This window comes from Dermacentor albipictus, chromosome 7, assembly GCF_038994185.2.
Source record: "Dermacentor albipictus isolate Rhodes 1998 colony chromosome 7, USDA_Dalb.pri_finalv2, whole genome shotgun sequence".
NCBI lineage: Eukaryota > Metazoa > Arthropoda > Arachnida > Ixodida > Ixodidae > Dermacentor > Dermacentor albipictus.
Window position 1 is genome coordinate 37,023,048 of NC_091827.1, and position 26,865 is coordinate 37,049,912.

Consider the following 26,865-nt stretch of genomic DNA (forward strand, 5'->3'; position numbering starts at 1 on the left):
GCGCGATTTTCTTCCCGCCTGCCGATAGCGTCAGTCGCTGGGACTCGGCGTTTGAGTGAGGCAGTGCGCAGTGCTCTCGTAGGTTTTTTTATTGCAAGGAAAATGGCGGAGCGACTGGAGAAGCGCTACTGCATCGTTTTGCCAGAAACTGGGCGACAGCCAGTTGCAAACTATTCGGAAGATTCATACGGCTTTCGGTGACGATGCTATGAGCAGCACACAGATTAAGGACTGGTGCAACCGGCTTAAAGACGGCCGCACATCGGTGGAGAGCGAGCCACGCTCCGGTCGGCCATCAACATGCCGAAATGACCTGGTCATTGCCGAAGTGAACGCCGTGGTGATGCGGGACCGCCGTGTGACTGTCCGAGAAATTGCGGAAGAGGTGGACACCAGCACTTTTCTGCACATTCCATTATGACCGAATATTTGGCCATGAACAGAGTTGCGGCGAAATTCGTGCCGAAGCTGCTCACGGTGGAGCAAACGCAACTCCGTGTTGAAGCCTCACAGGACATGCTGGATTCCACAAACAGTGACCCCGACTTCATGAACACCATAATAATTGGTGACGAGCCCTGGGTGTACGGGTACGACCCGGAAGCCAAATCCCAGTCGCCACAGTAGAAGCATTCCACGTCACCAAGACCAAAGAAGGCCTGTCAAGTGCGCAGCAACGTCAAAGTGATGCTGATTGCTTTCTTTGGCTCTCGCGGTGTGGTACACCACGAGTACGCACCACAGGGTCAAACAATCACAGTACTACAGGATGTTCTCCGTCGCCTACGTGATGCTGTGCGGCGCAAGAGACCGGTGTTGTGGTGAACAGGAAATTGGCGCATCCATCACGACAATGCTCCTGCACATTCCTCGCACTTGGTTCAGACTTTTTTGGCGAAAAACGAGACTCCTTTAGTTAAACAGGCTCCTTACTCTCCTGATATGGCCCCTTGCAACTTCTGGCCGTTTCCCAAAATCAAGAGGCCATTGAAAGGAGCGCGATTCCAGACAAGAGAGGACATTATGGCTGCGTACGACAGCTGAGCTAAACTCCATTCCGAAAGAGGCCTTCTCGGAATGCTTCCAACATAGGCAGCACTGCTGGGGAGTCCCAAGGAGACTACTTTGAGGGTGATTAGATTGCCAATACTCCAGTTATGCCAGTTTTTTTTTTCTTCGGCCAAAGGTCGTATACTTTTCTAACAGACCTCGCAGAGCATACGACAGTCTTATCGTCTTTGGATTTTATGCGGAACACCACGACGACGACGACGGCATAAATGCGGGTGGAGTGTCCACAGAATTGCTATTGCAACAAAAGAACGTTTAACATTCTTTCTGAAAGAAGTTTTCTGTTGCAAGCGAGAGGGACAATAGGACCACTCGTAATATGGGGCCCATGCTGAAACTAGTTAAACTGGGAACAGGTCCATAAACCAGTTGACCTGGAACCAGTGCTAGTGCACTCCCAGTCGCAGATTCTTACCTGGGATTACCATTAAAATTTATTTGACGTAATTGCTATTATTGTCTAGCCATGAATTAATCGATTCGCAGAAGAAAAAAATTACTGACGATTACGCTACTTCCTAATGCGAAATTTGAGCGCAGCAAATAAGCTGTTTCACCTTTTCGATAGATTGAGGCAAAGAAATCGAGCAACACATGTATGCGCTATCACAGAATTTTTTTTTTATTTTTCACACGTATTCCTTTAACAAAGACTCCATTAACAGTTCTTGACAGTCATGAAGGAAGCTTTGTGGTCGGAGAAATAGACTGATATATGTTCGACTTGGTACACCAATGCTTGATTCTCAAAGACGAGATCTATACAAGTGCCTCGCGAGGTTGTCACAGCCGTGGGACGCGTTACGAGCGAGAGGAACGGGATGTTCTCCCGCATAAGTGTTAGGAAATTGCTGTTTGTCTTTATGTCAACATTAAAGTCCCCCACTACTAACATCAGTGTGGATCGATGGACGGTTAATGCGAGTTGCAGGAAGTGCACGACGTCTTTCGTGAGTGCGGTAGCGGACTCACGAAAGCGGTATCAGTCGGTCGCTGCTAGCGCTGGGGGGATGAAAGGGGGGCGGAGCTGGTTATGAGGCCGACGACAACGCGAAACCCAGGAACGGACGCCAAAGAGCCATTTGTGTAGCCAGCCCTCCTCCACAGTCTCTCCTCCTCCCTTCCATCATCCTCCCTCGCCCGGAGAGCCGACAGCGCGCATGCGCGGCGGCGGAGCAGCGGCGCATGCGCGGCGGCGGAGCGCGGCGGCGGAGGCGAGCTGGTTACGAGGCCGACGACAACGCCGACAACGCCGACGCCGACGACGACGACGACGACGACGACGCGAAACCCAGGAACGGACGCCAAAGAGCTGCGCTCTAAAAAAGGAATCTTAACACAGCCACCGGATGTGTTTCAAGAAGCATTCATCAAAGTAACGTCTGTCTGAGGTTTCTCTCGGACGTTTCGATTTTCCTGCAGATGTACGTTTTGTAGACGTTCTCTAGTTGCCGCGTTCCGCGCGACGGCTTTCACGAGCTTGCGGAGAGATACATAGTCCAGCACACTGGCTTAACGGTGCCGGTGTGCTCTCTCCCTCTCTCTTTCTCTCTCGCCTGAGGCAAGGCCGTCGCACTGTCGATCGCCGCCCACCGGCGCCGGGGTGACGGCGGCGGCGAGCGTGCGGCACGCTCTCCCGCGGCCGAAACCGCGGTCGCGGCTCCAACGCTGGGCGGCGCGGCGGTGGGCAGCAGCACTAGCGACGACCAACGTCGTTCAACACCGCCGCCGCCGCCGACGACGACGCCTCAATCAAGCAACCGTCGCGACGCGAGGAGAAGCCGACCGAAAAGGGGGGGGACGCGCCGGGCCGGCCCACGAGAACGCTGGACTAGGGGCGCTGGCGCCGCCGTCGCCGCCATCATGGGCTACGGCGTGAGCCGGCAGTCGGTGTTGCGCGGCGAAGCCGACGCCGAGCTGAGCACCGCACTGACTCAGCGCCAGGCCCAGCTGGTGCGATCCACCTGGGCAGTGCTTTCGCAGGACCTCGCCGGCACCGGGGTGATCGTCTTCAAGCGGTAACCGCGCGCGCGCGCGCGACCTTTTATCTTGTTTGTTTTTAAATCATCTTCGCTGTTTCCCGAATCCTGCACGATGCGTTGAACGCGCGTCGTCTGCAGGAAACAACGGGGCCACATACGGTACGCCCGCTTCCGAGCTGCCTGCAGACGATACGCTATAGTCGTTCGGCCGTGAAGCAATTCTGCCCTTAAGCAGGAAGCGTTCGCTTTAGCCTATAATGTGCGCGAACGCTTGCATCGGATCGCGATTCATTTTGGCACGCGAAGTACACAGTTCGTGGCTGCTCGGTTGTTTCACGCGGCGCGCATGCACTGCACACATATAATTGCAGCGCTGTGTAGCTGGGATAACTCTCGGCTACACATTCGCCGAAAGAAACGAACATTTGTTCTAGACAGACGGCGCGCATATATTAAGTAGAGCGACGTCGCTGGTCTTCGGACCTAAAGTACCCGTGCGAGCTGCTCGTGCCTATGTTTTATTTTATTTTTATTTTGTAATGAAAGTAAGAAAAAAAAACTGCGCGGAAAGTCGATGGCAGACGACGATTCCGGTGTAGTCGATACACCGTCTGCGTACTTGTATTCCGAGCAAGCCGATGACAGGTTGAGTGCGCTCGCATCAATATTCCGTTTGTGCGCGAAATATATGCACATATGTATGTATACGGAAGCCTGCGCATGCGACCGTTTTGAGATATATGACGCGTTGATTTCTTTTCTTTTTTTCTGTCGTTAGAGAGAGGGATATGTGACCCGCCTTTGCCCTGCCCCCTTTTCTCCCCCCCTTTTTTTTATTTATTTACGTTCACCCGCTATGTGTCGTGCACGAATATTACCTCGGACACACCCACCCATAAAACTGGCGAGCAAAGTATAAAGGCACGTGGATGTCCACCCGGTCCCACTTTACCTCGCGTTATGTGCGACATATGCCACTTACGAGAGCGCAGTGCTCTGCATATAATAAAACTCTGTGCAAGTGATAACGCCGTTGTTCCCGGTAGTTGTTTCTGACTGTTGGGATCTGCATCTGTGTAGGTATAGGGGGATCCGTGACGAAGTTATTTTTTTGCTGAACCAAACTCCGTAGCAGTGACGGACCTTAATTACGAATTTCTGCTATAGTAGGCAGTAAAAGTACTAATTAGCAGTTTGTACAAAGTCGCATTGTTACCTTAGGGGACATATGTTGTGAACGTCATGCGTCATGCAGATAATATAGTTGAGAGAGGTGGATACATGTACGTACCTTTAGAAAAAATACATTTGGCCCTCGGCTTCTGAAATTTGAAAGCGCAACTGGTCAATAAACCTACACATGCTACCTGAAGGCATCAAAGCTGCCGCATTCAAGGCCCTCGCTGTGCATAATGAACAAGCAGAAAGGCAACCGAAGGGCCCGATTTTTATTGGTCTTATCATGAGAAGCCAACAGTGGTATCAAGGACAACATATAGGGGAATTGTGCTTATATACTAATTGAAAAAAAGAAATGATAATGGAAATGGAAGTGCATGAAAAAAAAAAACTGGACGAAGGTGGGATACGAATGCCCACGTCTTCGTATTACGCGTGCGATGCTCTTGTGTGGGTTTATTGAACGGTTGCCTTCACGAAGAAAGTTCACGCACACGTGACGCCTGCGGCAGAAAGGACGTTCCACTTACGCCGCCAAGGCCATGAGTGGTGGCGCTGGCTAACACTCGCAGGCTTAGTTCATATACTAGTAGATAAACAGAATATAGCTCCAGAAAGTGGATGGGAAAACGGCGTCGCGGTAGCTAAATTGGTAAGAGCGTCGCGCGCTTATGGGAAGACGTGGGTTCGTATCCCACCTGCGACCAGTTCTTTTTTTCATCCACTTTCGTATTTATTTATAATTTAATTCGATGAAGAGGAGGAGGAACAAGCTTTATTTGTAGAAATGAACCGACGCGGTGGAGGTGAGCGGCGTCCCTTGTCCATGATGCCGTAGGCCTGAGCCGGTAGCTTGGCCCTGCTCACCAGCCAACGCTGGTCTTCAGGGCTCGGGCTTGTCAGCTCGGCCTCCCACTGCTCGACAGTTGGTCCGGTGATGGGTGGTGTCGATGGGTCGATGAAGAACTACAAACACTTCCCCCTATGCTGTCCTTCGCGTTGTTGTTTGTTGGCTTCTTATGACTTCTGATAGTCATATATGACTATCAGAAGTCATAAGAAGTCACACAGATAGTCATAGTCATATATGACTATCAGAAGTAATAAGAAGCCTACAAACAACAACGCGAAGGACAGCATAGGGGGAAGTGTTTGTAGTTCTTCATCGACCCATCGACACCACCCATCACCGGACGAGCTGTCGAGCAGTGGGAGGCCGAGCTGCAATGTCATATATATATACACACACACACATATATATATATATATATATATATATATATATATATATATATATATATATAACCTCCTTATAAGGAAAACGGGATACAACGAATTATGGCCCTCCCTTGAAATTGTTATAACGATGTTTTAATAGTAAAACCTCGTTGTAACGAATTTGAAGGGAGAGCCAAAATTACTTCGTTGTATAGTAAAGCCTCGTTATAACGAATTTGAAGAGATCCAAACATACTTCTTTATATCCCGATTTCGTTATAACAAGGTTTGATACAGTTGTACGAAACGAAGGCGCGCGCACTTGCGAAAATTGCATTTTTAATGCCGTGGCACGGCCGAAACGTTAAAACATCATTTCGTAAGTGTGCGCCTTCGTTTCTTCGAGTACCTATGCACCGGACCTACAGAACATTTCCTTGAAATATATATATATATATATATAGTCATATCATGAGAAGCCAACAAACACTCACACCACGGACAACATAGGGGAAATTACTTGTCCTGAATAAATGAAATAAAGAAACGATAAATTAGTGTAAATTAAAGTGGATGAAAAAACAACTTGCCGCAGGTGGGAGCCGAACCCACAACCTTCGCATTTCGCGTGCGATGCTCTACCAATTGAGCTACCGCGGCGGCGTTTCCCCATCCACTTTCATGGGTATTTATGTGTACTAGTAGAACCCTGGGAGTGTTAGCCAGCGCCACCACTCATAGACCTTGGCGGCGGACGTGGAACGTCATTTTTGCCGCAGGCGTCACGAGAACGTGATCTTTTTTGGGTGAAGGCAACTGGTCAGTAAACCCACATATGCTACCTGAAGGCATCAATGTTGCCGGATTCGAGACCCTCGTTATGTAATAAACGAGAAGGAAGGGGGTTAACCGAGGGGCCCGATTTTTATTAGTCATATCATGAGAAGCCAACAAACACTGACACCACGGACAACATAGGGGAAATTACGTGTCCTGAATAAATGAAATGAAGAAACGATAAATTAGTGGAAATTAAAGTGGATGAAAAAACAACTTGCCGCAGGTGGGAGCCGAACACCCACAACCTTCGCATTTTGGTAGAGCATCGCACGCGAATATATATATATATATATATATATATATATATATATATATATATATATATATATATATATATATATATATATATATATATAAGGGAACCGAAGCGAAAGCGAAGGTTGTGGGTTCGGTTCCTACCTGCGCAAAAACAACTTGCCGCAGGTGGGAGCCGAACACCCACAACCTTCGCATTTTGGTAGAGCATCGCACGCGAATATATATATATATATATATATATATATATATATATATATATATATATATATATATAAGGGAACCGAAGCGAAAGCGAAGGTTGTGGGTTCGGTTCCTACCTGCGGCAAGTTGTTTTTTCATCCACTTTAATTTCCAATAAGTTATCGTTTCTTAATTTCATTTATTAAGCACAAGTAATTTCCCGTATGTTGTCCTTGGTGTCAGTGTTTGTTGGCTTCTTATGATATGACTAATAAAAATCGGGTCCCTCGGTTAACCCCCTTTCTTCTCGTTTATGTATATATATATATATGCACATACCCACAGTAGTGCACCCATCTCACGGGCGACCGTGCCACAAGCCAACCACTAAATGCCCTTCCAACGTACGTTCACCTCGTTTGTGCAAACCAACGACGCGTGTATACAAACGCACCACTGCGCGCGGGCGGTCGCGCAGACTGCTGACCCGCTACCCGGAGCTGTGCCGGCTGTTCCGCAAGTTCATGACCCTTCGCGAGGACGGCAGCTACGAGTGGGACATGGAGGGGCTGCAGCGGCACGCGCTGCTCGTCATGCAGGGGCTGGAGGCGGCCGTCGAGAACCTCGACGACAGCCGCGTGCTCGCGGACATCCTCTACGAGCTGGGGCGCAAGCACGCCCGCTTCAACGTCCAGGAGGACATGTTCGACGTGAGTATATCATGGCGCGTGTACACGTCGATCCTCTCGATTGCGCGTGTCTTCAAAAAGGATACTGATGGGGGACCATGATGTTGGCAGGCATTCTCTGATCATGAACAGCACGTTGCCATTATCCCCCAAGAGAAAAGTGTATAACAGCTGTGTCTTACCAGTACTCACGTACGGGGCAGAAACCTGGAGGCTTACGAAAAGGGTTCTACTCAAATTGAGGACGACGCAACGGGCTATCGAAAGATGAATGATGGGTGTAACGTTAAGGTATAAGAAAAGAGCAGATTGGGTGAGGGAACAAACGCGAGTTAATGACATCTTAGTTGAAATCAAGAAAAGGAAATGGGCGATCCCAAGGGAAGGGAAGTGTAGCAGGGAGTGGCGGAAAGTTAGGTGGGCGGATGAAATTAAGAAGTTTGGAGGGACAACATGGCCACAATTAGTACATGACCGGGGTAGTTGGAGAAGTATGGGAGAGGCATTTGCCCAGCAGTGCGCGTAACCAGGCTGATGATGATGATCATATTGAAGCAGCGCACTTACATCTGACACGTCGAAGGAGCATACACAGGCGTCGGACTGCAACTAGTTGCAGTCCAGCGCTTGTGTATGTTCTTTCTACGTGTACGTGTCAGATTTAAGTGTGCTGCTTCATTATCATGATTATATATCGCTCCGTGCAGCCAACGCTTGCTTATTTTGCATTGCCTCTCTCATGTGCGTTTTCTGGGGATGCATAGGTGTAGAACCTACATAATTTAGTGAAGCATGTATAACACCCTGGAGGTTTCGCCTTGAACCGGGTATAGTTAAAGGATAAAAGAAATGCGTAAAAGAATTAAAACAGAATTTGAGAATAGGTAAAATTAAAATCAAGAGATATAGGTTGTAGATACTGATTTTACGAAAGTGAATTGGAATAAACGAAAGGAAGAAATACATATAACCTAACTCACTCTGGTGGAAGAAAATAAATGAAACTTTTAAGTGTGAATTTTGTAGTCTAACTCTCGTTGACCAACAAAAAAATCCTGAATGGCAGCTCAAACCTTCCTATCGCTTAGCCCCAGTGTTAAGGCCCCAAAGATAGTAAGTCTGGAATCGCTTAAATCTGGTGGGACGGTGTAATTCTAAGATTATTTTTCGCCAATCGGAATATATTTGACGAGCAATTTAAAAATAAAGTGCTATTGTCTCACCTTCCCCAAAAAACTAACGATTCAGTGAGGGTGCTAGACCAGCTCTGTGTAGGTAAAATTTTAGAAATGTTATTGATTGCGACATTAAGGAAACCTTGCTTTGTTAGAAAAGATAAAAAAAGAGCTAATAATAATAAAAAAAGAACACCCCAGTGATTGCCCTGCAGTGAATACCATGCACGAAATAAAAGAAAAAAAACGCACTATGCAGGATCGGCCCACCTATGTACTGTACTGTACTGCACTGTACTGTACAGTACTGTACTGTACTGTACCACCTATTCTTGTACTGCACTGCATCCAGAATCGGTCAGCGTTACATACAAACCACGTTAACACTCTTGCGATCGAGGGATACATCCCATGTCGTGCATCGGTGTCAGGATCGACCCACCAATTGAGTCACCATTTTGATTACACAGACTTCGGGACAGGCCCGCGGTTTAACTATATACGCTGTCCGAAACCATAGGCGCACGATCGCGCACCAAGGCCAGAGGGAAGTAGACGTACCAAGCTTTCTTACCGAAGCTTTATACGTCAAGCAAAGCGTGAGACATAATAGGGAAGGTCTAGGATAATTTCCAAGTGCAACCTATTTAGTTGATGCTGGCTCCTTGGCAGACGCGACTCGAGTAGGCAGAAAGTAACACCGTTAGTGACTTTGACAAACCTCGGTCGGAGCGCGTCCGCTTTCCCAAAGTTCGTTACAACGTTGGTAACCATAACAAAGGTAACTAATAAGGCTTTACCATACGCGCCGTAAAGTACAGAGCTGTTCTGCTGCAGTGGTGACAGAAAAATCGCTCAAACGCGTACACACACACACACACGTGTGCATACGCGTGTACGAGGCGCGAAAGAGCGGGAGGACGCGAACAAACGCGGACGTCTCTCCAAACAAACGGCCCGCTGTAAAAATATTTATACATTGACGGTCGCACTGAAGGTCTTGTCGGGGCCAGAGACACGGCGGTTGCAGTAGCGCGAGCGGATACGTTTCTCGCGCCTCGGCGATATATATATATATATATATATATATATATATATATATATATATATATATATATATATATATATATATATATATATATATATATATGTGAGTATGCGTGTGTGTGTGTGTGTGTGTTTGTGTGTGTGTGTGTGTGTGAAACCGAGCGTCGTTATATCCGTGATGTAGCAGGCGAACGTAAGATTGGCAGCGTCTGGGTCTCGTTTTTTTCTTTTTTTTTCAATGGTTTATGCGCTTAAAGCTCCGCAAATTATCATTTCTTTAGAGAGGTGTACTTTCTGCGTGAGCTCGGGATCGTGCTTTTTACGTCTGTAAATGTTACAAATTGACTTCGTTTCGTCGTCGAATTATTCCGCCATTTCACATTCTCACATTTCCTTTATTCGTTATTAAGCTGCAATATTAAGCTGCGTTTGTACGATAGAAAAGCGACCGCTCTTACCGTGAGAGAAGGGATTGCAATGGTGAGCCATATAAGACGAAAAAAAATTAAAAAGATAGGAACGACATGTGGCGACGTCGTCGCGAAGTTCTCGTACCACGTAGCCGTGACGTCAGAGACAGGTCTCGACAGCGTCTTGGGTCCGGCTAAGGACATTGTTGCATTCTCAAGGAACCACAGTGTTGGTTGCAACGGGTGTTTTTTTTTTTTTCAATGCTGTACGAATTTTTAAAGGTTTGCCCGTGTCAGATAGCACAATTCTAAACCTTGAGCTAAATTACTCGATGAGGCGGCCATTACTTCTACGAGAAATGAAAATGCTTTATTCAATAATTGACATAATTACACTTTGCGTTTTAATGAATTGCTCTATGGTCCATATTTCAATCTATGAATTGTATAGCCAGTGAGTTCTCAAGGCATATCTGCTCGGAATGAATTCTCTGGACTACTCCAATTTCAAGATATTATTTTTTGATATGGTCCGACGAAATGCATTGGCGTTCCTGTTAGTTTTGTGCTTCCACGTATAAAACTGCGTTTTGAAAAAGTCAGTAGAACAGGTTTACCGCAAGTTCATGTATCGAAACCGGTGCCATCATCAGAATTCGTTACAAGCCGATGAGCCTTGCAAACCACTAGCTACAATTCGTAGTTTGAGATATGCACCTTGAGATAATTAGTTAAAAATATAATTAGTGTAAGTGTGTTAACTATTCAATTAAGCATTTTGATTCCTCGTAGAGGTAATGGCCGCTTCGTCGAGTAACTTAGCTCAAGGGTTGCGCTATCTGGTGATCGAATCTAGAAAGTTTTGTGAACTTTCTAAATTAGAACAGACATACTATTCTAGAATAGAATGTCACTGAGCTCAAGCTACACAAATCGGTGTAGGAAATAAACTTTGCGTTTGCAAGGGACGAAGTGGCTGGATCGGGGCCGTCACGGGACTAAAGCGCAGTGCGGGGAAGAACGCTTACCTCAGTTCATGCTCGTCCACTGTCGCTCAGGCATCGTTTGCATATTTCGCAACTATAAGACACACAAAGTCTAGCGATTCTTCAACGAACGCCTCTACAGCGAAATTACCTGTATAACGAAGGAATAATTCTGTTCCAGTTCTACCGTGAACTGTACGCTGCGCGACCTTTACAACCAAGTGACTTGCTTAACGAATGATTTAGGAGGCCCCGAGCACTCCGTTATAAAGGCTTTCGACTGTGTGTGCTTTGGCGAGCAATAGCGAATTGGTTTTTAAGCACATATTACTTCGGATGCGCTGTTTCGAATCTGGCATGTTAAATGCAGCAACTATACCGTCCCCGCTCGACAATTTATTCTGCTAAACTCTTATGCGGAGCATGTATATGTTTAGCCACTACACGGCCTCTTGAAAACAATGTAGGTGTTCCCCTTAACGCATTCATTGAGGGGGCCGTGTAGGTTCGCGTCCCGGCCGCGAGCCATTCGTCGGCGCCACTTCGTTCACTAATGCACAGGTCAGCAAATTTCCGCGGCCCGGATCCCTCTCGCCCCCAACCATGTATAGCTCTTTTGATGGCCGCTTTCATTCGTCCGACTCGGGAGTAGTTAGGCATTGCCGGCCCGGCCGGGCCCGCCGTATATCATGGCAGGCGGAAAACGAAACAAACGCCCTCTACGTTGAATAGAAGAGGTCGAGAGCACGCAAAAAAGGAATAAGGCCAACACACACACGCACTACACACACACACACAGAGGGAGAGAGAGAGAGAGAGAGAGAGAGAGAGAGGAGATTCTTGATGGGAAGGAAACGTTGGGGTAAAGTGCAGCGCAGTAACTGTCTCTCAGCAGATGACACCTCAACCGCGCTGCACAGGGGGTAGGGAATGAAAGTAGGGGGAGAGAGGGAGGGAGATGTGGGCAGGGGTGGGTGAGGGGGAAGAGATAAGGAGAGACAAGAAGAACAAAGCGTACATTGCGAAGCTCGCGCCATTACGAAGATGAGCGGGCCCCGTTCCGGCCAGAGGCACGTAGAGAGATGCAACCTCCCGGAACGCCGGTTGGTTAAGGAAAGGGACCACCGCGTCGATGCGGGGGGACCCGCGAAAAAGAGCAACAGTGGCAAAGCATCGTTGGCGAGCAGCCGTTGTGTGTAGGTCATCGGTGCGTGGTGCGAAGGCCAGTCAGTGGAGGCGAGGGGAATTTCACGGCCGGGCATTAGGAAGATTGATTGACCGACGACGGCCCAAGCCTACACAACGTGGCTGTAAACGAGGGAACGCCAGACACCGCCGAGGCGGTCGCAGCGGCCGTGGCGCGTTGTGCCGCCGATAACGAGGTCGCGGGTCCAATTCCCGCGTTTCTTTTTTTTTCTCTGGGGGGAGGGGGGGAGGAGAGAAAAACGTTAGTGTGCCGTACAAACCATGGCTTCCGAGATCCCGCAGTGCACTCTGTCCCTCCCGCGCTGCCAGATCTCGGAGTTCAAGGACGACGCCAACTCGTGGTGCATGAATTCAAAGCTAGAAACGTATTGCATAACAATAAATTTTCTGTTGAACGTTTAGTTTCTCTGAACGCTTTTAGCGTTTACATAGGGCAGGCAAATGTGCTTAGTCACTACGGGCATCTGAAAAAAAGAAGTGCTCTATTTCGTAGTGATGACGACTGTACATTCAACTGCCGTTCCCGCAGAAGCCAAACCGCCGTTTGCAGAACAGAGGAGACAAAAAAGAGAGGGAGGGAGGTTAGCCAGTGTAACCACCTGCCGGCCATCCTCTGCCGTGGAAAGGACAAGAGGAAATAAGAGCTGATGGAAAGAAGGGATAACGATTAAGCAGTCAGAAAGTAACCACTGACATTCAGATAAAAGAAAAAAAAAACGAGGTTCTTGCTCTGGCAACCGTAGGTCGGCAAACTCACTCAGGCTAAGACTGACCCGTATAGTGTGAGTGAGTACGGCTGAGTAGAATTTTGGTGAGCCTTAAGTAAAAATAAAATGTGGGAGATAGTCTGAGTGAGTTATGATTATTTTGCCCACCTGTGGTCAATCCCGAAAAAAAAAAGCCATCACTAAAAATCGTATACAGTAAAAGCTCGTTAATTCGAACCGCAAGGGGAAGCCGCTTCAGTTCGAATTAACGAAAGTTCGAACTAACGAAAGTGAAGGAGAGCAACTGCAATTTGGAAGCAGTAGGGCATGTCAGAAATTTGGCGTGTCAGAAAGTGATCAAGTCGAAGCTCTGGGTCCGACTGTGCCACACCACCGATGTCCACCGAAACGAACGTTAGCCGAGGCTTAACACCATCACAATGAATCGCGACGGCCGATACCTCCTAAGCTGAAAACAGAGGTGCACAGCTGATGAAGACTGCCGAGACAAAGACGCTGAACATGTGAAGGCGGCGAAGGCCCTGATTCGTTGGTTCTTGATTGCAAGCGCAGCTGCGACGTACTTGATTCGCTGTGTTTTGGCGCTTGCCGTGCCATCTCCGCACAACATTAGCAGCTGTACAAGATTTGCAAAGCCTCCGAGATTCGCAACGGGCTAGCAGTTTCGGAGGTTACGTAGAACGGAGAGGCGGCAGCCGCCGCTGCCTTCTGGCTGATCCCGCGTCGGTTAGATTTTTTTCCGATTTTGCCTTCTCTCGCCGTTCTCTCCGTTTCGGAGGCAATACAGCCTTGTGTGTAGGCAGTAGGCGCGTTTCTCTGGCCGTGTGCCAGGCGAGCGTAGTTCGAATTATCCGTGAGGGAACCTTCTCGCGTTCGAATTAACGAACTTTTTTATACTGTAGGGTTTGGAGGAACGGACTTCGCGGATGAAGAACCCAAACTTGGGAGGGATTTATTCTACATTTAAACAGGGAGGTGAGCGACAGGTAACATTCGAACAGACATTACGGGCCGGCAGCAACTCGGACGTTGCGGCCCGCGGCAAGAAGTTCGAGAGAGGTGAATCAGGGAATCAGGGCATGTCCCAGAACGCTCAGGTCTCTCTGGAAGGCTTCTTATAAACCCTTCGAGCACTGCAAGTCACGTCATGTTTGACCAATGGGAGAGTCCACTCCGATGACGCCACTTTCAGCCAATGGTAGGCGCCCGTGTCGTGGTGTCACACCTGGCGGCTTGCTGCGGTCTTGCCTCGCAGACTGGCAATGCACCTCGAACAATGAGAAGGGGAGGGCTGCACCTGCTTCATTGTCGGATGCCCACCTGCTAATCCCGGCGGCGCACGAACTTGTTGGCACGTAAACTTGTTGCCTTAAACTTGTTTGCTCGGCCGCTTCTCTGGAATGCGCTTTCCTGCTTCTGCATTCCTCAATTAGCTGTGCTGCAATCCGATGTGGTCTGGGGAACTCGAAGTAATCGCAGGAACCAGCTCCATATCTAACAGCTCGTCCTCGCCCCGGTTGTTCTGAATGGCCGGTGAAATCAATTCGCTGGCCATGAGGAACGTTGATAGAAGCTGCAGGGTACTGGGGTCGAGCCACGTTTGACGAACTTCGGGATCCTTGGCCCTGGAGAACAAACGTCAAACAAACAAAACAACACAGCGCTGCCCCACGTGTAAGCGCAGGCTCTTCGCCCCTGACTCGCCAGGCTATTACTGAGTCAAAATCAACCCTGATCTTTTAGTTCCCCAATTTCGACAACAGTTCCAACCACCCTTCCAAACAGCTATCCATTTCTCCTCGATTGCCCACAAGACCAGACTACTATTGTTGTTGCAATACAAAAGGGTCGCTGACGATGCAAACAACAAATGAAAACAGCCGAACATAACTTAAGTGGCCTAACTACACGAACAGCATGTTTCCAATCTATCGCAGTGGCGTACTTATCGCACGTAATGGTGCCACTGAACAATCTGGTCAACCTCACAAGTACGTAAACACAAGTGCACCAGCCTTGTGGTCACTATTCAGAACGCGTACTTGCGTTGTAGGCAAACTTTGCATTCACGCTTACTCACGTTTCTTCCCTGAAAGTCCTACAGGACACGTGACGTAAACGAACAATTAACTTGCGGGACTTATACACTCCGCAGAACCCTTAACATGATGCGTCTTCTACTAACTCTTTCCACGCACGTTCACTAAAGAAGTCAGAATACGGCTGCCCTCAACACACGAGCAACCCAGTCATAAATCTGCTTCCTTCCGTCCGCACTGGACACGCGCTAATGGAACTAAGAACGCCTCTCAGTGCAACTCATGCACTCACTGAAAACTACGCGGTTAACCTTAGAAAATTCAAAAACACTTAAAAAGAACGAAGGTTAAATAACACACACGCGCGTTACGATAGGCCTCTCAACAATAACCTTGACCCTCAGGTTACTCACACACGCAAAGAAAGCCTATCTACTAATTAATGAACATCTCGCGAGACTACATGTTTACATAAAACGCATCTTTCAAATCTCGGAGCTTTCTCAAACCAAAACATAAACAAAGCTCATACCTTACACGTTGAAAGAAATCCCAGTCTCAATTCGCGAAAAACTTTCCGATGCTCAAAATAAAAAACAAAATAACATTTCACTTCTAGGGAAGCTCTCTTGGCTTCCCGTTCCCGATTGCTTACGACTGACTCATACTCTGAGCCGTCCCCGAGCTGGTCGCGGCTTGAAAGCTACTCTGGCTGCCGAGAGACAACAAAAGGGCTGATTCACCATCAGCTCCCCCAAGACGTTACGGTCTCCTGCCAATTTGCGTCCCCGCGCCCCGCTTTCAACACAAGCTCGATTGACCGCGTCGCTACTCCCCACCTGGTCTCGTCCTGCCACCTTGCGTTTCTTCGAACTGCACGCTGAGCTATGAGAAGAACTACGGAACGACGAGGAGCTTAGCTGCCTCGTGCCCTTTGTCCGCGTCCGTACAGAACATTCTTCGCGGTCCCCCTTTGACCGGTGGCTCGAACTTTTTGGATGCGTCAACATCGTCCTTGACGACCGCACCTTTTTCCTTGCGCCCTGCCCTTTTGGGTTTCTCGCCATTTTTGGCGGCGCTACCTTAATTACCGACTTTCGGTCTTTACTGCGCTTCTTTTTACGGCGCTTTCTCTTTGCACTCGTTTTCATGTCGCCTTCTCGTGCCTCGTGCTGGCCGGTACACATTTCTTCGGCCCGGATCGGTCTCTTACCCGCACAGTCTGAGTGATTTACATTTAAATCAACCCTCTCTCTGCCTCGACTGGCGGACAGCCCAACCGACTCTGGCACAATGCAGCAGGCTTTACTCGAGTTAGACAACTCGCACTCTTGCGAACTGCCCTCCACTACATTGCCCAGCTCACGCTGTGCATCGGCACACAGCCCGTCGGTATCGATCGCTGTCTCACGCGCACAGTCCGAATGATTAATAACTGAACCATTCCTATCTAGGCTATCTAGACTGGCGGAGAGCCGCACCGATCCCTGAACAATGCAGTTGTTCTCTCGTGAGCTACGGAGCTCGCCACCCCGAGAACTACTCTCAACTGCATCGTCCAGCTCGCACTTCACTTCTGCACGCAGATCTGGCTCTACATGGGTGCTCGTGTCTGTCGCGTCAACAGTACCCTTTCCCTCGCTAGCAACCTCGCTAACCTTACCAGCGACGCACACGCTCGGTAACTGTGCCAATCTGTTCGCAGCTGGCCTAGCTGTCTCCACAGTCATCTCTTGGCACAGCACCTCGTCGCTCTCCTTGCGGCCTTTAACGGCCTCTGTTGCCACTAAGGCATCGTTAGCAGCTAGCCTTTTCCCTTCACTTAAGAATCTGCAGCCAATCTCACCGGCACTACTCTTTTCGTCGGCTTCTGGCGAAAATCTGCTAGATGCTTCCTCATTCTTTCGCTCTGTACTTCCTACAGAATTCTCAGACAGCCGTTCTCTCTGTGCCAATAACTGATCACAATACTGTATCTCTTTGATCAGTGCTGCCTTCTCTCTCTCATACTTTTCCTCTCGCTCACGTTCGCGTTCATTCTCACGTCCGTGACGCTCCCACCTAAGAGTAAGTTCTTGAAGCTCCTGCTTCGGTTCATTCTCGCGTTCTTCACGCTGACGCTCACTCCTAAGCTTACGACGCTCTCGCAAACGTACACGACGCTCTCGCTCCCGTGGCTCCTGTATCACCTCCCAAGCAAGCTCAATGCTTTTGCCATCATTGCCACTATCGTTAATCGCCTTTATGATAGCTGGCGTTTCCATCCGTTCATCCGCCTCAACTCCCAAATCGTCGCACACCAACAACAAGTCTAACCTCGTCAACCTTCTAAGATCCATGGCAGCTGCCCCGACAGGTGGTTAAAACTGTTTTCCTTAATTAATTTGTGCAAACACACAATGCAACAAACTCCCGATTCCCAGAACTATCAAAATTGAACACACAACCTTTGAGTCTGGCGAATCATAAGGAAAAAAACCACGCGCTCACTTACGGTTGCAGCACCCTGCCATCCGGTTCGCTCGTCCGCTGTTGCCGGTTCCTCCGGACTCCCTGGGTCGAAGGCTCGCTCCTTCTTCGCTACTCCCAGTTTCTTCGGACCTCTTTCGACGAAGGCTCTCTCTTCTTCGTTCTTCCCGGTTCCTTATGATCTTTCTCGACGAAGGTTGATCCGTAGCGCTGCCACCAGCTGATGCATTCGGAGGCGATCCTACCGCTGCCAACCAGATGTTGGGTTTGGAGGAACGGACTTCGCGGATGAAGAACCCAAACTTGGGAGGGATTTATTCTACATTTAAACAGGGAGGTGAGCGACAGGTAACATTCGAACAGACATTACGGGCCGGCAGCAACTCGGACGTTGCGGCCCGCGGCAAGAAGTTCGAGAGAGGTGAATCAGGGAATCAGGGCATGTCCCAGAACGCTCAGGTCTCTCTGGAAGGCTTCTTATAAACCCTTCGAGCACTGCAAGTCACGTCATGTTTGACCAATGGGAGAGTCCACTCCGATGACGCCACTTTCAGCCAATGGTAGGCGCCCGTGTCGTGGTGTCACACCTGGCGGCTTGCTGCGGTCTTGCCTCGCAGACTGGCAATGCACCTCGAACAATGAGAAGGGGAGGGCTGCACCTGCTTCATTGTCGGATGCCCACCTGCTAATCCCGGCGGCGCACGAACTTGTTGGCACGTAAACTTGTTGCCTTAAACTTGTTTGCTCGGCCGCTTCTCTGGAATGCGCTTTCCTGCTTCTGCATTCCTCAATTAGCTGTGCTGCAATCCGATGTGGTCTGGGGAACTCGAAGTAATCGCAGGAACCAGCTCCATATCTAACAATACATAGACTTCTGTGGAGCTTGGCCGGACCAAATCGCACAGTTCGAATTATCCATAAATTCGAATTATTGAAGTTCGAATTAACGAGCTTTCAATGTAGCGAGGGCGTCAACGCGAAATGCCTTGTCGAAATGCGCGTCACCGCGGCAGCAAGGCGTCGGAACTGTGACCTCGAACGAGATTTGCACTAAAGGAACGAGTCAACGAAGAAACAGGCAATCAAGCCGGAGAAAACACGCGAAAGTGAGCGTCCAAGAATGCCGCTTCATATGTGGAGCATACATAACATAATTCTACATATGTGGAACATATATGGTCGTGACCGGCAAAAAGTCCAGCCCCTCGAGTTCCCCTTATTCTAAAGGGTCATGTGGACAGATGCATAGCATTTAATTGAAATGTCGTAATAATAAGGTAAATGAAAATCAGAGTGGACGAAGAGGGAATGCCGCCCCACATATGCGAAGCATACTCATATATATAAGATGATTACACATATATGGAACATATATATGGTCGTGACCGGCAAAAAGACCAGCCCCTCGAGTTCCCCTCATTCTAAAGGGTCACGGACAGATACAGAGCATCTGTTTGAAATGTCGTAATAGTAAGGTAAATGGAAATGAAAGTGGACGAAGAGAGAATACCGCCCCACATATGCGAACCATATATAGAACATGATTCCATACATGTTGAAAATATATGGTCGTGACCGGCAAAAAGTTCAGCCCTTCGAGTTCCCCTTATTCTAAAGGGTCACGGACAGATACAGAGCATCTACTTGAAATCTCGTAATGGTAACGTAAATAGAAATGAAAGTGGACTAGGAGAAAATACCGCCCCACATATATAAAATGATTCCACTTATGTGGAACATATATGGTCGTGACCGGCAAAGAGTCCAGCCCTTCGAGTTATCGATATTCTGAAGGGTTATGGACAGATACATAGCATCTAATTGAAATGTCGTGATAGTAAGTTAAATGGAAATGAAAGTGGATGAAGAGAGAATACCACCCCACATATGCGAAGCATATACATAATATGATTCCACACATATGGAACATATATGGTCGTGACCAGCAAAAAGTCCAGCCCCTCGAGTTTCCCTCATTCTAAAGGGTCACAGACAGATACAGAGCATCTACTTGAAATGTCGTAAAAGTAAGGTTAATGGAAATGAAAGTGGACGAAGAGAAAATACCGCCCCATATATGCGAAGCATATTAAGATCATTCCACTTATGTGGAGCATATATTGTCGCGACTTGCAAAAAGTCCAGCCCCTCGAGTTCTCCTTATTCTAAAGGGTCATGGACAGATACATAGCATCTAATTGAAATGTCGTAATAGTAAGGTAAATGAAAATGAGAGTGGACGAATAGAGAATACCGGCCCTCATATGCGAAGCATATGTATAAGATGAATCCACACATGTGGAACATATATGGTCGTGACCGGCAAGAAGTCCAGCCCCTCGAGTTCTCCTCATTCTAAAGGGTCATGGACAGATACGTAACACCTAATTGAAACGTCGTAATAATAAATGAACTGCCAGGGGGGAGGGGGGGCGAGTAGAACGCACGCGTCTTCGTGTGCAGTGCTTCAACAATGCAGTTACCGCGACGCGGCCGTTGTGATTCTGGTGTTCTATGTGCAATAAAAAAAAGAGAACACTATATCTGATTACGAGGCACGCCGTAGTGGGGGATACCTGATCAACGTCCGCTATCTATGTGGGTTTCGTGCGCACGGTACACGGGCGTTCTTGCATTTCGCCCCAATTGAAATGTGCCTGGGATTCGATCCCGCGACCTCGTACTTAGCAGCGCAACGCCAACGGCCATCCTCCTGCAGCCACGCTGTTGGGTTTAATTATGCACGTGCACCAGATTATCTCTCGTAGTGTTAGGTATAATTGCAGCGACACTCACGGCCAAGGTGGAGGATCTGGGACATCCTTTTAGCCTTCTTGCATGGTCACGACATGCAACACGGCTAACGATCGCTTTCGATCGTTAGCCGTACGATCGCTTTCGAACATCTCACTTTTAGTGCGCGCCGATCGGCAGGTTGAGCACAAAACCGCTCGAATATCATCCAAGGCGCGCCGTGCACTATGTCAGGGCGAAAGCGATTGTGCGCGAATACCGCCCCGGTATGAGCAGCGCATAACGCGGTTCCACATATGTGGAACATTATGTGGTTGTGACTAACAAAAAGTCGAGCTCCCTCGAATCCCCTTATTCTAAAGGGACGTGGACAGATACATATTGCCACAACAGGTGCCTCTCTTCGGACGCACCAAGTAAAGCTTGTAAAACTACGTGTCGTGTTCAGAAGCAGATCGCCGTTGCCACCCGTATGAGAAACATATAACGTGGTCCCACATATGTGGTTGTGGCTAACAAAAACTCGAGCTCCCTCGTGTCCCCTTATTCTAAAGGGACGTGGACAGATACATATAGCCACAACACGCGCCTCCATTCGGGCGCACCAAGTAAAGCTTGTAAAACTACTGCTTTTGTGTCGTGTTCAGAAGCAGATCGCCGTTGCCACCGAGGCGGATGGTACAATATACCCTAATGATCCCAGCTGTTGCTACCGGCCAACTTGAGCAGATACACGTGTACGTAGGCGTCAGCGTGACACTTCGAGTCCGGGAGAAACAAAAGCATGCTGCAACCGGCGCGTGCTTGCCTGCAGTGGGACGGGATGCCTGCGTGAGCTCCCAGCATGTGCGACTTCCCGTGCCGTTCTGCTGCTGAGAATGAGATCGCAGGTTCGACCTCCTACAGCATTACGAAGGGGGCAGTGTAAATATATATAAACAACCCGTTGCACGCCAATCTGAGAGTTGTAGACCGTACGAATTAATGAAAGTTGGGTTAGGTTAACGCGCATGCGCATTACCTGTTGCGCATCCTGGTGACGCAGACGAGATAACGAGGTCAGCCAGAGCTGGTGGCGACGTCATGTGGCGATCGCCTTCAATCACAATATGTTCGTAAACAATCGTTCGCGTTTCCTAGCGGCGCGTCTTAATTGTCGCGCATTTCATATGTCACCCAGCTGCCAATAACGTTTTCCGGTTTCGTGTGAAGTAACTGTCGAAAGATGAAAAAAAAAACATGAACAGCCCACGTAAGTTCATAAACATTAGCTGTCGACTGCATTACGCCAGCAGCTAAGTGGAACATATAGTTCGTTATTGCAATAACGGCTTCGTGCATAACATCCGTGATCTAGCGGTGTGCACGGTGTTTGCGCACGTACCGCTGGATCACGGATTCCGTGTTTTTTTAGCGCGCTAGCGTTAAGGGCCCCGTGATTGCTAGAACTATTGAGTGGCGCGACCGCGCCTCTCCGCTGACGCGTTTCGCGGCGACCGTAGCGGCGGCGCTGCAGTCGTTCACTACAGAAGGCACACCGCGCCGTGCGCAAGAACTGCTATGCACTTCCGCAGCACCTGGCGTTTTTATTATTGCGATATTAACTATATGGACACTCCAGGTGCATTTCTGCCGTTGGCGTCGCCGTGAAGTTACGTATAAAGTCCAAGGGCGATGAAACTGTCGCCGCGCGCCGCATGTGCGAGCGAAAGCGTGCGAGGGTGAGTCGGCGAACTCGGCTCGGGTTCGCCATCGCCATAAACGTCGTACCACGAGCACCACCGTACCGACACCAGAAGTGCCAGTAAGGCGAGAACAAGGAAATAAACGGCGAAATTTGCGTGTTACATTAACGACAGAGAGGAAATGCGATATTTATAATTTGTACAGGAGTAATTGGCCCTCAAGGTGTGCGTACACTTCATATGTTACCAATATATGGCCCATCAGTGTTTTTTGCTTAGTTGCGAAAAACAACGAAATGCACAGCGTATTGGACCGTTTTGTGCACGTTTCAAACATACGCGATGCCGGCCAACTCTGCCAACACATCCGGACAATGTGTGAAATTGTTCATTGTTGGGTCTTCGCTGAATCCTACGTCCCATGGATGCCGGCGGTACATCTTCCATAGGACGTGGGATGTCAGGATTTATTATTTTTTTTCGGATGTCCGTGCATTGTCTGGGAGGTGATCGCCTCTGTCTTCAAACGCCTTCCGCTCGGCTCCCGGGCAGAGATGAGTGCAGGCCCTACGAAGGTTGCATAATCTAAGCACAGTAGCCGGAGTCTCTTATGATGTAGCGTGGCTCGAAGTGAAGCTCACAATTCGCACAGTCTTCAGTGAGCAGCTTGTCGGCGGCCCTGTACAAATTTCTCTTCCATTGTCGTCTTTATTCTAGATCGGCAAGCGTCTTAACAGGGAATGTTCTTGCACATTTTTGGCCCTTGCATATCCAATTGTGCACCCTGGCGCTTAGCAGCAGTTGAGATGCTGCCTAGAGCTCAAGGATGTGTTAAACGTGCTGAGAACATGCAACTACACATGCGCGCCAAATGCAGATGTTTCGTTCGTTCCACTGCCTCTTCTAGTACACTGTACCCGTGTTGCAGAAAATCCGGTGTTGGCATTGTCATCAGTGAGCGAAAAATCATCCTGAACCACGCAGGCCCTACGCGTGGTGCATAGGAGTTACTGAATTGAATTTCTCAAAATAATATGCATCAGAACATTCGTAAAGTATGACTTACACACAACCTATTGACATTATAGCGTCAGATTGTAATTTGAATATACGGAAAAACCTAATTCTGTTATGCGAAAATTCAAACGCAAATCCATTTTCCAGCTACCGTATGACGTTTGGCATGGCTATGCAGAACCTCTGGGATCGGCCCACGCAAGAGGGCGCGTTTCTACCAGAAAGCTTCGCAGCCAGCATTTCCCAGTAAACAGTACGGTTACATAAGCTGCAGTTGCCAGAAAGTGTGAGAAGTAGTAAGAGATCTTTGAATGCTATCTCATTCCACTCTTTTAAGGCGAAGCTTTAGCATCCTCCAATTTTTTGCATGCTCCTGCTGAACTCGGTGCCACACAGTAATGCATATGCGCATTGGCTAAAACTCCACTACAGCAAAGACTAGAGCAATGTTGAGGTTTAGTGCAGTCGTACATCGGAATACTTCGAGATGCATTGTGAAGCAACGCTGGTGGTGACATCGTGCGCAAAACTGCTATTGCAGGTTTTGCTTGTCAGCCACGAAGGCATTAGTGTAAATGTTTTTTGAACATGAACATCATGCAACAAAAGAATCTTGGTAGCGTGTTGTGGTTGAACACAGCTTCACTCTATGGCAGAACCACAGAGAATTCCTGCGAGCCAGCCCTATGTGGTCAAATATGATTGACACTGTTGCTTCCTCTGTGATAAGGCTCAACAGCAGACTAAAACAGCATGCAGTGCTGAAAAGTGATAACAATATTAGCCATTACCCATGGCTGGTACTGCACGGTATTGAAGTTGAAGACGATTTGAGGGAAATGAGTTGCTAGATTTGTTAGTAGTACCTGAAGCTCCTTCATCCATGCACCACCGCCGCTTTTGCCAAGTAGCGCCAACCTTTGATCGGCGTTATTGTTCTCTTATTTGTCACTCACACTAATTTTCATTTTGGTGTTTCTCTTTCTGGTATTCCTGCTTTCGAAATATCCTGTTCTTGAATTGTCCCTTGTTGCACACCTGCACCTCTACTAAAGTGTACTACCTCTACTCACCAGTAGCAGATGGCTATGACGTCACTTGTGCTCGGAACTGGAGCTGGGACCACGCAAGTTCCTTTGATGCCAGAAGCTTAAGGGATGAGTGAGGGAGGAGCGTGGAGCAGGAGGATAGGTTTACGGTACTTACCTAACCTGGTTGGCAGAAACGTGCGTGGAGGGGCTTCAGTAGTACCTAACAACCAAATGAACTCGACAGACAATGACGCCCCTCTGCCAATTGCATAATACTAAGGGTCTCGACACTGGTACTTAATTTATTAAGATCTTCCTCGGGCGATGGTCCACTGGCAGCCTAGCCCCGGGCACCAACATCATCAACTGCTGGATAAATAAAGTTTATTCCTATCCTATCCTATCCTATCGACACTGGTAGCCTTTAGGTAGCATACAAGTATTCATTGGCCAGTTGCCTGCTTCTAGTCCACACACTGCGACAGATGCAGTCTACAGGACGTTCTGCAACCACAGCCTTGGCTGTCACGTGCTGGCTGGTGCCCCCGGGACTACGTTTACTATGGATACACAAATACACAAGTAGGTGGAGGGACAACCATTGACCCACTGTTGTAGCTCAACAGGTAAAGCATTGAATGCACCCGTGGGTTTGGCTACCACTGGCAGCAAAGTGTCCTTTTGTCCACTCATTTCCCTTTTCATCATGTATTCTTATCACAAAGTTAATTTCCCTTGCCCTCTTCTTTGGCATCATTGCCTTTACTAGTGTTGAACATGAAGCATAGTGCTTCCCATTTAGCCTCTCTGTTTAAGCTGTGCAGCCCATTTTTAACACCCACGCTCTATATTTCACTGGCATATGCAGAAGCTGTGGCAGGCGCTGAAGTTTGGGCTAGAAAGCACCCTGCAGGAGCGATTCAACCGCGAGGTGGCTCAGGCATGGTTCCTGGTGTTCCGCTTCCTGTCTCGTCGCATCATAGAGGGAATGCACAAAGCCAGGGCGGCTGCGCCCCCACCGCAGCAGCAACTGCAGCAGCCAGCGCCAACCTAGCCACGTGCCAACTGCCACCGCGCTGAAAAAAAAATGCCAAAGAATGCAAGGCTTGCAAGCTTCTGATGCTGCAATGGTACTCAACCCTGTGGTTGAACAGAGTGGCCGCGCAGCTGATTGTGCTTTTCAGACGGACCCATTTGACGGCTACGGCCACCATACTTGTGTGTGTGTGTTAACCAGATTGAGCTAGAAGACCACTTCATGGTCTCAAAGGAGCTTTTCGGTCAGTCTTTAGCAAGACATCAAATGTTAAGTTTATTAACAGGTTCCAGAGCATCACTTGGAAATAAGCCAGAAATGAGGGTGGATTAACACCATACTTTTCACCATGCTTGCAGAGCACAATCATGGCAGCAGCTGTGGTAAAGTAATGCATTAACCCTCTTTTCAGTAATACGCTGTAAAGAGTCATTGCATGTGTTAAAAAACTGACACCCGCACGGCAACTGGTATCTCCATAAAAGAGCTGTAATAATTGTAGGGGTTTACATACCAACACTACACTTGGACTGATGGGCGCCAATATTTCAGATTCATTTTTCTTTATGCGAGTGTATATGCCAGCAAATAGTGGTTTTAAAGCATTTAGCTTTATTTGGGAGATAACCGTGATTTCTTTGCACGTCTAACCACTTGTGTGCGCCCGTCCCGAAGGTTGTGCAGTCTAACACAGTGGTAAAAACTGCACACTGGTACTGGTACCATCGGTGGTACGGTATCATTGTTCAGTGTACCACATGGTGGCAAGGGAGGCATGCTCACATTCTTCCCTCGTAACATTTTGCATTTCGAGACACTGTCATTTGAGGAGCTGCGTGGGGTTCCGAACTGGTGTTTGAGGAAGTGGCTCTCAAAGCACCGGTTGGCTGCCGTGTATGGGTAAGGCACAATGTTATCACTCGTAACCCATATTGCAGCATAGTGCCACAAATAACCACCTCCCAAAGCATGCTAAACACATTCTTGGATAGCAACAAGGGTCGGTTCTTCATAAAATTTTGCTGCACTCAATCTCCATTGACTGCGCAGGAATTGCACCCACGACCTTGCACTCCACGGCCCACTACGTTCCACACTGGGGCTCAAGGCGGCTGCACCTTTGCGATGATGCTAAGACAACAGAGAAACTTGACATCCACTTTACCACTGTTCAACAGTGGTGTTTCAGTGTCAAGAATGAGCTGCATTCTTGACACTTGTTTCTAGCGCTAGCTGTTCATTGTCAGCCACAATGCAGGATTTGCAAACATAAATTTGGAGACTTCCGACAAGCCTGCGTGACAATCTACTTGGAGCTGATGCCCATGTTTCCAGCTTGTAACTAGCTGATGGGCAGATGGCATTGACTCTAAGGTGCTCAATAGCTTGGTCTGCCATAACCAGCATACAATTGTGGTACCATCATATGTTAAGAGCAGCGATCAACAGCAGCAGTTAATTTTCATCAGTTCGTTCAGTTTTTTCTCTGCCTAATGGTGTGCACATTAGCCGACAGCACGTACGGCATGAACCGTCATGAGACTGAACTGCAGCACATTGTATATCAGGCTGGTTTGATGACAAAGTTGCCAGAGGCACACAGGTCACGAACGAAATGTGGATATAATGCTCATGACTTCTACACGCATCTTTTCTTGCAACAGCAGCAATACTCTGGGCCAACTTCTTCAAACAAGCGTGCTTCTAAATGATCAGAAAAAAGTGAATGACATAGACGCGACGTGAACCTGTCAGCAACCGACCACTGTCTGCTTGGACATTTCCAAACACATACCACTTAGCAGGGAACAGTTCATTTTTCCCAGCAATGCCTTTCTCTTTAAAAAATTATCAGGTTTTACATG

At 48.3% G+C, this 26,865-nt stretch overlaps 1 protein-coding gene across 1 annotated transcript; it reads left to right on the plus strand.

Moving 5' to 3' along the window:
- Window positions 1-2,712: 2,712 nt before the first annotated feature.
- On the plus strand, window positions 2,713-26,865 carry LOC135905689 (neuroglobin-like). Its single transcript, XM_065436653.2, has 3 exons — window positions 2,713-3,089; window positions 7,207-7,438; window positions 24,833-26,865. Exons 1-3 carry the CDS (start codon window positions 2,935-2,937, stop codon window positions 25,016-25,018), a joined length of 573 nt encoding a protein of 190 aa, XP_065292725.1. The 5' UTR covers window positions 2,713-2,934; the 3' UTR covers window positions 25,019-26,865.